This window comes from Carassius auratus, chromosome 4 (assembly GCF_003368295.1).
Source record: "Carassius auratus strain Wakin chromosome 4, ASM336829v1, whole genome shotgun sequence".
Lineage (NCBI taxonomy): Eukaryota > Metazoa > Chordata > Actinopteri > Cypriniformes > Cyprinidae > Carassius > Carassius auratus.
In genome coordinates, this window is record NC_039246.1 from 24149849 (window position 1) to 24162204 (window position 12356).

The 12356-nt window shown below is 36.9% G+C and overlaps 1 protein-coding gene across 1 annotated transcript in view; it reads left to right on the plus strand.

The window, feature by feature from the left end:
* Positions 1-12356, plus strand: part of LOC113063460 (PDZ domain-containing RING finger protein 4-like) — a 29572-nt gene that overhangs the window by 14737 nt on the left and 2479 nt on the right. The window contains exons 2-7 of the mRNA XM_026233886.1: positions 5236-5483; positions 7107-7209; positions 9078-9176; positions 10609-10671; positions 11486-11587; positions 12239-12355. Coding sequence (XP_026089671.1) covers positions 5236-5483; positions 7107-7209; positions 9078-9176; positions 10609-10671; positions 11486-11587; positions 12239-12355 — 732 coding nt within the window. The remainder of the gene's footprint in view (positions 1-5235; positions 5484-7106; positions 7210-9077; positions 9177-10608; positions 10672-11485; positions 11588-12238; position 12356) is intronic.

Below are 12356 nucleotides of genomic sequence, written 5' to 3' on the forward strand. Positions count from 1 at the left end.
TGTCCTGTTGATGTGGCCCCGTGTCCTGTTGATGTGGCCCCGTGTCCTGTTGATGTGGCCCCGTGTCCTGTTGATGTGGCCCCGTGTCCTGTTGATGTGGCCCCGTGTCCTGTTGATGTGGCCCCGTGTCCTGTTGATGTGGCCCCGTGTCCCGTTGATGTGGCCCCGTGTCCCGTAGATGTCGTCGCCCCGTGTCCTGCTGATGTAGTCATGTGTCCTGTGGATGTGGCCCCGTGTCCTGTGGATGTAGTCATGTGTCCTGTGGATGTGGCCCCGTGTCCTGTGGATGTGGCCCCGTGTCCCGTTAATGTTGCCCCGTGTCCAGTAGATGTTGCCCCCCCGTGTCCAGTAGATGTTGCCCCCCCGTGTCCAGTAGATGTTGCCCCGTGTCCAGTAGATGTTGTTGCCCCGCGTCCCTTGTCTGCTCCTGTTATGTCCCCCGTCAGTAGTCCCGAGACCCCTCCCCGCCCCTCACCATCCAGACCTGCCCGTACCCCCCGTCGTCAGCCTTCGTCCTACCCTCCTAAGATTCCTACCCCCCCCACCCGCCCTGGTCTGTCCCCCATGAACTTTGTGGTCCCGCCCCCTCCCCTTCCCTGTTTGTTTTTTTTGATTTGTCACCCCAACCCTGCTGTTGTGTATTCATGTTTGCCATTGTTATTATTTGTCATGTCCTGTTGGTTTGTGTCTGTGTCCCAGTCTGTCATGTCAGTCGTGTCCCGTGTTTGATGTTCCCTTGAGGAGCGTCTGGAAGCCGCTCCTTAAGGGAGGGGTTCTGTCATGATTCTGCCCTCGTGTCCTTGATTTTTCCTAGTCTTGAGGCAGGATCATGACAGACCCATGTTTTGTGTACAAGCGCATGGCCTTGTCTTTGGGCCATGTGCTTGTGTTGTCTCGTTCCCTTGCCCTGCCCCCCTTGTTATCCTAGTCGTGTCGTGATTGTCCTATCTGTAACACCTGTCGTGTCTTGATTAGTACCCCTATTTAGATCTCCTAGTGTGCTCTGTGTTGCGTCGGTTCATTGTCATTGTGATTGTACCTGTGATTGTACCTCAACTGTGTTTCTCAGATGTGTTCCACACTTGTGATTGTTCCTCTGAAGTCCCTGTATAACCGTGAGTGTTAGTTGTAGTCAGTGTTCTCCTGTTTTGAGTCTTTGTTTATCTTGTCGAGTCAGTCTTATTTAGTATTGCTGTATTTGCCCTAGTCCTGTTTTCCCCCTCGTGGGTTTTGTTTTCCCCTTTTTTGTAATAAACCCTTTGTTTGAGAATCCCTGTCTGCACCTGAGTTCCTCCCTTACCAAAACCCTGACAAACAGACTGTGAGAGAAACTATGTGGTTTTTCTTCCACAGCGAGACGATGTTTGTCCACGGGCGTTTTATAGACTCCTGCAGCTGCGCAGAGAAAGAGTCTGAGCTCTAAAGCAATATGACAAATTATAAATAAGTAAGTCTTTCTTTTCTGATAAGATAAGATGCCTTCACTGTTGTGAATGGGACCATGTGTCAGATATTGTGTTTTTGCTCACACATAATACCCTGAAGAATCCTTTCTGATTGTTTGACACTTCCCAGGTGGGATTTCACTATGTTATGCTCTCATGCCTTCTTTCTTTTTGGAATCACAGTGTTGTGAAACGTAAAGTGTGATTCCCTTACAAATGTGCCATATAAAAGACTTTAGTCTGGTGTCTTTCATCGGTGTTTAGCTCCTTTGTCAGTTCCCTCAACAGCCATTGGCACTTTTTGGGTTGATGTAATGTTGTTTGTTTGTGCGTCTGCCTAGCTATTGCATTTTCTGCTGTTTGGTCACCTGTCCAAGAGGTTCCCATCCAATTCTTATCTCACATGCCACATGTGTTTAAACACAAACACACACACACACACACACATGCAGTTTTATCACTCCTCTGTGCTTATCTCACCTGTGCAAAATCATTCAGCTTGAAGAATATAAACAGGCCTGTAGATATGTGTCACCTGACGAGAATTGACCCAAATATGACAGCTCCGAAAACACCCACACACACACACACTCACACACATTGTTCTCTCCTGTGATTCTGTTCTCCACTTCAGCATTCAGATGTACTGCATGTTCCTCCTGAGGCAGAGCTGGTATTGTACGTCTGAAATCAATATGACGGGTCTGAGGTGACTGTGGTACAATCCAGTTTCAGACCTTGTTATCAAACCCAGGTGGCACCTGACCTTTTCAGAGTCATGTATTCAGGAGGAATGTGGAGGTGGGTTAGTGAAGCTTTGTTGGTCTGCGGCGGCTAGTTTCATTGACGTTAATGACCTTTAAATTCATATCGCTCTGGATCAGCGTTAACCAACATGAACTTCACCCACTGATCTTTGGACATTGGACATTGGACTTTTCTAAATCTATAGAAATCAATGGGCTGTTTCTCCTCCAGTGGCTATTAATTGACTTTGACTGATTTAAAACCACTTTCATATAGGAAGTAATGAATGTTAGGGGCATACAACAAGTAACCACCCTTGAAAACAATCCATGACATGCTTATATTCAGTTTTTATTTATGCTAAAAGTCTAATGATACAATTCAGAGAGTTGAGTGCCTCAGTTATTGATTATACAGGTGTGTCATTGTTAAATTTGTAACCAATACCAATAAGCCAATTATTATTGCATGTTATTATTAAATATAAAAAATTTTTTTGTGTAAAATAATAAAATAAAATACATGTTTGGCTTTATATTTTTCCACAATTACAGCAGTAAAAGTCTATATTTATTTTAATATTTTTATTGTGTTAAATTGTATATATTAATTATTATTTTTATTGTATTACATGCACAATCAGTATTTAATTATTAAATTAACAAACAAAAAAATTAACTTAAGTTTTTATTTTTTATTATGTTATATTTACTACATTTCTATTTTAAATGTATTATAACATACATTTATTACTGTTATATTTACAATTAAATAATCTGTAATTATATTATAAAATTATTAGAGCTGGCTGTTCTTAAAGGTCATCTGAATGTAAAAATGTTTTGCATTTAATAATGTTTTGCTTTTTATTATGTATTATATAACATGTATTTTTATTTTAAATGCATCAATACATATATGTATTACTGTTATATTTACATAAATATAATATTTAATAGTGTTATTAAATTTTTAATTAAATTAAATTTATGCATTTAGCAGACGCCTTTATCCAAAGCGACTTACCATTTTTTTTACCTATTTTTTAGATTTTTACCTATCATGTGTTTTACCTATTTTTAGATTTTGTACCTATCATATGTGTATATGTATATATATATATATATATATATATATATATATATATATATATATATATATATATTAATATATATATATATATATATATATATATATATGTATATATGTATATATTAATATATATATATATATATATATATATATATATATATATATATATATATATATATAATAAGGGTTATAAAAGGTCATCTAAATGTAAAAATGTTTAGTATTTATTGTATTATATTTCAGGTATATAATATTAAATGTATTGTTACATTTATTTATTACTATATACTAATTTTGTTCTCATATTTAATTGCATTATTACATTATTTAACAATTAAAAAATAAACATTTTTAACAATTAACTTTGTTAACAAATTAAATGATCATTATAAATGATAGTAAAATGTTATCTATCTGTAAAAATAAATGAAATAAACATATATGCATGGAAATATCCATCGGCCGATATCCACAGTACCTCTCCACAAATGTACAGCCATATGCTTGATATCAGCAAAAGTGAAGCACTTGCATTATTCCTGTTTGTTCCATCCTGCCTTAACCATCACGCTGCCATATTTTTTTGTGGGTGTAAGGTTTTGTTTTCCTTTATTCCTTCACCAGACCTTTAGCTTGTGTTGTTTCGAAAATAAAATTAACTAGCTTCAACCAGACACAATCGTCATTCCCAGCGCTGTAGAACACATCTGTCGAGTTGCTCTGATGACCCCGGCTCTGAAGACGAGACTCAGCAGGTAGAGAGACTCCATCTCTGTGTGCATATTTTGACTGTTCCCTAGTTACTGCTAGATTAATTGGCCCATCTAGTGAGACACAGCTAGCCCAATGATCCCTTGCTCTTCAGTCTACCTGTAAGGAACGTTGCAGGATGCTAGTATCACTTGATGAATGTCTGGGAGCAAAGGTCCCTGTCATGTTGTGTCGAATGTTGAGGTCATTCAACAGCAGTTGTACCTGACAGCCTGAGGCACAAATGCTAAGCGCTCCCCCAAAACAAAAGAAAATAGTTGAAAAGGGTCTAAATAAAAAGAAAAGGGCCACTCTTTGTTGTTGGCACACGCAAGAAATGTGAAATGAGGGTACGAAATCTTAAAGAAGTCCTGTATAATTCAGTTTTGCCCCACAGGAACCACATACTGTAGCTGAAGGTAAACTGCTCAGCCTAGAATAAATCATGTGTAAAGGAGCTCCAGCCTTGGAGTCTCACTGTGGACTATTTGACCTAGTTTTTTTTCAGCATTAGCTAATAAATTCCCCTGTATGTTGAAATCCACAATACGCATGAATTAAAGTGCATTGTAAATACACTCAATGGGATTCTTTGACGTGAAATATTTTATTTTATTTATTTGATTTTATCGCATCACGAAGCATTGCAATGCATTGCATTCCATTTTCATTGATTTTATGTTGGGTTCCTGTGTTTCTGGACCAGTAGAATAAGTTTACACTTTGAAGACTAATCATAAATTTTCAGCAGCAGCATGTAGGGTATCGACCTGTCAGTTATTTCACAAACCTACAGCAAAAAGGTAAAGAGGTTTGTGTGCTCCACGGGTATGATTCTGTCTTAAATAAATGGTTGAAAGCCTGAGTACTCTGATTTAATTGGTCTGGCAGTGAACCTGCTGACGCGGGTGAGTGAATTCTGATGGGGCGGCTTTGACAGGTGTCAGGTGCAACATGTCAGATGTCACTGTTATTACGCACACTGTTTGGTCCCTTATGAAATCTATATATCAGAGCTACACGCATGCCTAAAGGTTCTTCAAATCATTATTATAAACATATATGCCTTTTTTTTAAAAAAAAAAAATAATAATAATGTATAGTATTAGTTTTAGTATATAGGATCATACCATAACATATGTAATGCTTTATGCTACTCTGTATGTAAATTTTTATATTTATATTGTTCTCTTTTTGTTAGGTGAATGGGCGTGAATTTTCCAAGTCTGCACATGAGGGAACGGTGGAGGCCATGCAGAAGGATCCCATCGTGGTGCAGGTGTTGAGGCGGGGGCCCTCGGCCCGGAACCAGGGCAGTCTGCAGGAAGTGTGTGTGGTGGATGTGTGCACTCAGACGGACATCACCTTTGAGCACATCATGGCTCTGGCTAAGATGAGACCCACCACCCCACCTGTGCCAGACATCTGCCCCTTCCTGCTGTCGGACAGGTACATACATGCTGCCAGAACTCTTAATTACATTTAGGCTTAATTAGATTTAGATTTAATCCTCATACTGTTTATTGTACTGTGTATTTGTCATTATATAATATATATTTTTAGTTACAATAACATTATTATTATTATTATTATTATTATTAACATTAAGTCATTCAGCAGATGCTTTTATCCAAAGTGACTTACAAATGAGGACAATGGAAGCAATCAAAAACAACAAAAGAGCAATGACATGCAAGTGCTATGACTCAGTTAGCTTAACGTAGTACATGTGGCAAGGTTTTTTTTTATAAAAAAAAGAATAGAGCAAGCTAGTGTTAGTTATTATTATTATTATTATTTTGTAGTAGTAGCATTTTAATTATGCAATGTTAATTAAAATGTAATTAAATAAAAAAGTTAATAAATTAAACTCAACATAATTCTATGAATATAAATTATAAATGTAATTAATGTATATTTAAATATAATATATGAAAAAGTTGATAAATATGAATGTAATTATGTAAATAATATAATATGCTGTAATATAACAATAATATATATGTGTGTGTGTGTGTGTGTGTGTGTGTGTGTGCGTGTGTGTTAATATATATGCTCTTTTATATTATGTTATTTTTATTTAATATTTATTTAATAGTATTTTATATTATATACAATTAATTTATTTTTATTTTTGTTGTAGTTGTTGTTGTTATTTAACAAATCCTAAACATTTGAAAAAATATATGCTATTTTATTTTCTATGTATAATTATAATTATAAATGTGTAATTTTATTTTATATTTCTTTACAATATTTCTTTATATTTAATTTATTATTATAATTATTACATTTATTACTAATTATTATTATTATTAATATTGTTGTTTATTTATTTTTATATTTTATTAACAAATGCTACCTACTCTTCTTACCATCCAGAATGCATATTAATGGTGTCCTACCAGCACATGTTATTGTCAAGAATTTCTTCATCACCAGACAGCAGCCGTTACCCCCCTCCTCCCCATGAAATATTCCCCACTGCCATCATAAAAGTCACGCCAGGGCCTATGTGTAATTATTGTAGTGGCTTCCCTTATCCATTTCCTGTAATGAGTAGTATACAGGGTGATTAAAACCTAATGGAGTGCTAAAATATCAAACATGCTGGCACAGAGCTTTCTCTTGATGTTTTATACCTTTTTACAGCTTTCCAAGTGCTTCAGTTTGCCCAAAAAGGCTTGTGTTTGCGGTTGATAGGCCACGTCTGATTATTTAGCTCTTTATGTGAATGTGTTTTGTTTGGATTTATGTATTCTAATCTGTTTGTCTGGCTACAAGTAAGCAAAATCAAAGATCCTGCTCATTTGTGTGAGTGGGTGTCTGTGTGCTTTGCACAGATTGCTTAGGATCTTGGAACAGTGCATTTGCAATTGTACCCCAGCTTGATGTGTTAACAGATTAATGAGTATTGTTTGTAATTACATGCATCCCCAGACTACAAACAAATTCTGTTATCTTTTGTGGAGTGTAACGCATAGCTTCAGGGTCGGTCTATAGTTCAGGCATATCAGGCATAAAACTAGCCTAGTGTATAAAGTTGGCTTCTCTCATTCTCTTTTTCTCTAGTTGTCATTCCATTCAGACTATGGAGCATGAGTATTTTGAATGTCCGGAATATGTGGCCAGCACTCAGGCAGAGGTGGACAGGGCAGTTGAATTCGAGTGTGAGGTAAGTAAAATGCTTTCTGAAATCATTTGAATAATAATGCATACACCTAATGTATACCTGATTATATATACTATATTATACTTTATATTAATATTATTCATATTTTAATACTTTATAATATAGTATTTTATAGTATTATTATTTACAATCAATTATTATTCACAGTTTTATGAACCATTTCGATAAATAATAATACTAATAATAAAACTTTCTTAAAAATGAGAGTTTCAAAAGGCATTAATGTCTCAGAGTAGCATGTTACAGACTGAGAACCCTCATTATTCCTTTGACTAATAAACAGCGGGGCAAATTAGATTCCAGTGAGGTGTAATTAGTTTTATTTTAGTGACATTAATGTTCTTTCCTACTGGGTCTCATGCTCATTTTGGAAAAAAAAAACAAACAATTGCATATGTGTTAATGAATCATTATTCGTAATAATTTTTAGTAGGTGCATAAACAGCATGTCAACAGATGTTTCAACAAAAGAGTGAGATTGTGGGATATTTTTCTCATTTCATGTACAGTAAGAGTTTTTCTATTAGCAAATTAGGTGGCATATTTTCATTCTTGGATCTGTTTATCAAAACTGCATAAGTAGCTATATGCAGGATTTATGCACGGTGTTAACTCTCCTCCATGGGTCCTGCATTAGTCTTCATGCCTGAATGAACCTCTTCCATGCAAGATAACTTCAGTCTGTCCATCATGAGCACATCCGAGCCAAGAGAAAAGTCTGACAGAACCACTTTAGCTCTCTGAATATGGCACATATCCTGGATTATTACTATGATCTGTGCAATTATCACAGCGATTTGCCAGTTCCATTTCCGGCTGCACTAGTTTAAAGGAGATTGTGTGGATTACTTTGCTCGGCGGGTCAGTTGATCCTTTTTGATGAGCATGTGGTCTGAACAATAGACTTGCAGAAAATATGAAGTATCGCTGAGCTTCTGGAGCAGATCAATATGAAGCCGCATTAAAGCTGCTGGTGATGAATTGCATCCATTGTGCGGACTGACAGTAACCCAGATTCAGCTGAAATACGAGAGTGGTACGAGATGTGGCCGTGAACATGTTGGTGTATCTTTTTTAGAAATGATTTGGCAAATAAGGACACTTGACAGTTCGGTGGATGTGTTCTTGAAAGAAAAAAGGAAAACCTCGTATAGTCGAGGTGGTAAATCTGGTTAATGTGGAGGGTGGAGCGGTTGATGTATGACGCTGGTGCTCGGTCAGGACCATCGACCGATAAATGAGCCGTTCTGCTTGACTGAACCGAGGCTGGCGTTCGTGGGATGTCGAGATGTGGCTAACTGCTCTCCTTTGACAGACGAATGTCTCTCAGATGCAGTCCTGTCACCTGCTCCAGGCTTTAGTCTTGACATATAACCCCTGTGCCTGTTTGATTATATCATATTTCACCGGGGCACTCCTTTTTGTAGGACACGTTTGATGTTCTTTGTAGGCGAAGGAACCGTTACTGGTCATCTATTTCATTCTTATGTAAAGCCAAACATTTAAGCAGACTTTACTACTCTAAAACAATGCAATCAGTTGTTGAGTTTAGAAGCTTAGAAGCTTTTTGATCAACCAAACTAAAGTGAAATGTAATGAGCTGCAGTATTGTATTAATAGTTGCTTTCATAAGAAAATAAATGCCTTGAAAATGAGAATAAAGGTAATTGTCTGAGCTCTGAGTACAGCTGAGCTCATAGTTGCGAATGTTTCTATTTATACTGGATGGCTGTTCCTCTTTCTTGCCCTTGAAATACGAAGGGAAAAGGTTCTGTTCGGTTTGAATGGAATAAATGAGACGGCTGGATGACTCATGTGTTTCAGTATATCTGGATGTTTATGTGTTACAGGAGATTGAACTCTGTCGAATGAACAGCCAGGAGAAGCTGGGTCTCACACTCTGTTACCGCACTGATGATGAGGAAGATACAGGCATTTTTGTTGGTCAGGTGGGTGGTGGAAGTTTTTTTTTTTTTGTAATAGCAAAATTGTGGTCAACATTTGGGCTAGTATAATTTGGTCATCATACCAATGATGTAAAACTTTTGCATGGACAATAAAATAGTTCATGCTGTCCAAGTTCAAGGTTAGTCATCGCCTTCTACAGACAATGTGTTAAAAAAGGAAACAAGCTGACATTTTATATAATTTCAGATTCTATTTTGTAGTTTTTAATGCAGCAGTTAAATTTGCAAACAAAGATCTACTGAAAATGAATTGAATTATGTGTTTAGAATGAAGACTGGTAATTTGGTGATCTGTGTTTAATTCATTAGCACACGTTATTCTCACCTGTAAGATGTGGCACTGAGCATCAAATTTGATGCAGGCAATCGAATTAATCGGGCCAAACCCTTTTTAACAGCAATTTAAATTTTCTGAAAAGTAATTAAAAGATAAAAGCTCAGTTTGATCCATTCTCATTGTTCCACATCACTGTATTCCTTCACTGAAATTAAAAGTGTTTCATATGGAAAATTGTCCCGTTTTCCGAAGTTCAAATGGCAGACGAAAGTCTACCAGGACTGGGCCAAGCATGAAGAGAGCAAGTCGAGTTTGGAAAATTATTCCGCATACAGACAGTTTTCCAGTGTTTTAATTGCTGATTTTAATTAGCAAGCAATGGCTCCCCTCCTGTCTCCCGTGGAGTGTAAAATGGCACTTTTTTATCTCTCACCTACTTGACACACCAAAGGAAAACAAAGGCTGAAAACAGGCACTGCATATCGACAGAGAGAATTCTAGCTTATTGTAGAGATATTGCCTGTTCTTACACCATTTCTCACTCAGAGATGTGTAAATGTGAAGCACCTGACATCAAACAAGGGGAACTGCTTCTCCTTTTTGTATCATCTCTAGAAAATGTATCATAAACAACCTACAGAAATGTTCTATTAATACATGTCTGTTGGGGGGAGTGAGTATGTTATGCAAATATCATTCATTAAAAATGGATTCATTAGTATAATGCTCTTTCAATGTACTGAAATAATGTTTTCTCCCTCCTCTATCAGCATGTCTCTGATGTGTGAGACCTTCATTTCAGAAGAAGAAAAGTTAACCAGCATAGATTCTTATATAAATTCTTATAAAGAATATGGTTGTTTGAATTAGCATGCTGAATAAATAAACATGTATTACTTTTGGGGAGAAGCAAAAGTATTCACTTCCTGTCATTATATTTTATATGGGGGTATTATATTGCCTTGTTTTGTAAATAGTCTGAAAGTAATAGATTTTTCTCATTTTAGAACAGATATGCAAATGAATCTATTACAATAATGAGTTCTTTTTATGATAAATCCTGGAATTATTGCTGGTGTGTTGAGATGAATTATGACAATTTACATATTGATGCCATGTGTGTTGTGCTGTTGATAGGTCGAGCTCAACAGCATAGCTGCAAGGGATGGACGCATCAGAGAGGGAGACAGAATTTTACAGGTAGGAAAAATGTTTTTTTTACACACATTCACAACCTAATCTTCCAAAAATTATTATCCATCATTCTGTTAATCCAGATGTGAAAATCTACAGTGACTATACATAATAGTGACTTCCCACTGTATAGTGCTTTGAATGTGCGTGTCTGTACAAATTTTGTACAGTAATAAATAATAAATAGATTATTAATAAATAATAATAATTTTATTCTGCTATAGGAAAACCGTGATAAATTGCACTTAAATATCAGTTTTAAATGGCTCTGCTTTTGCAGAATGTAGACCAATTTGGTGTGACATTCAGCAGTGACAGTAGGGTTAAAGGTTTGGAGAATTTATGAGCAAAGGAAGATAAAGAGAGAGCGAGATACAAAAGACACTAGGCATCTGTGGATGTAACCGTGAGGGAGATGAATACAGTGGTTCAGTGCACGTCTGTCTCACTCTCTCCACCCCTATTATCTTCTTTTGACAGTGCCATTACTCTATAGAAGAAAAGATGAACGGCACCTGTCAAAGGCTGCTTAATTGTGTGTCTGGGTGTGTACCGCCACAACAGCATTTTATAAATGCTGTGGCTCCTGCAGCCCAGTCGGCAGTCTTAGTAATCGATGCAAAGTCTCTCCTCCAGTAAATGCATAATTGACTGGAGGTTGTTATCTCAGAAGGGGGGCCTAGTTTTGGGGTGGGTGTGGAAATGCAATTTTGCTCCACTTCTGTCACTGATGAAGTGTGCTTCCGGTATGAAAATCCCCACACTCTGTCATTAGCTTTGTGTGTGTGTGTAAGTCTCTCTGTGTCCATGTTTCTTCCAGATAAATGGTCATGACGTGCAGAACAGGGAAGAGGCTGTCGCTCTCCTCTCAAATGAAAATTCCAGATCCATAGTTTTACTCGTCACCAGACCTGAAGGACAGGTGAGACTGGTAGCCTGTCTTAGCCCACATTAAGTACCACAGTTCTGTTTGTGATGATTTTTTATTTAAATATTTTTGTAAGCTAATCACCTGAGACTATGAAACATATGAGACATAATGAAAATGATGTCAGTAAAAATCTGATTTTTTAATCCCTGTTGAAAAACAACAACAACAACAAAGGTATATTTTGATGCATGATGTTTTGATGTGCTGGTTTAAGCTGGCCATGTCCTAAACTCAGGACCTTCTTAATCAGCTCATGAACAACTAAGGACCAGCTTTTACCAGCTCAAACCAGTTGTCATGCTTCAAAACATACAGTATCTAACCAGCATATGCTGTTGTTGTTTTTTCAACAGGGATCCCAAACCCTTCACAGGTGACTATATGTGGCTTTGATGTAAATGGCAGCAAAAAGCTAAAATACAATGTCCATTTATTGCTTTAAAAAGCCCTCCCAACCAACTAAGGGGTCAAGGTTTGGCATATCATGTGATAGTAGATGGCATAACTGCAAAAAGCATCTTTTTCCTTTGCTGGTCATTCAAAAATAGGTGGTGGAATACATATTTTAACAAGCTTTGGTAGATATTTAACCATTTATTCTGTCTTTGAAGTTGTGAACCCTATTGGGATCTTCTCTTTTAGATGGATGGAAGCTGGCTTGATGAAGACCATCAAGATTTCCTAGAGGAGCTGAAGATGGAGATTTTAGAAGAACAGAAAAAGGAGGGAATTCTTCAAACCGCTGGTTGTGTAATGCGGG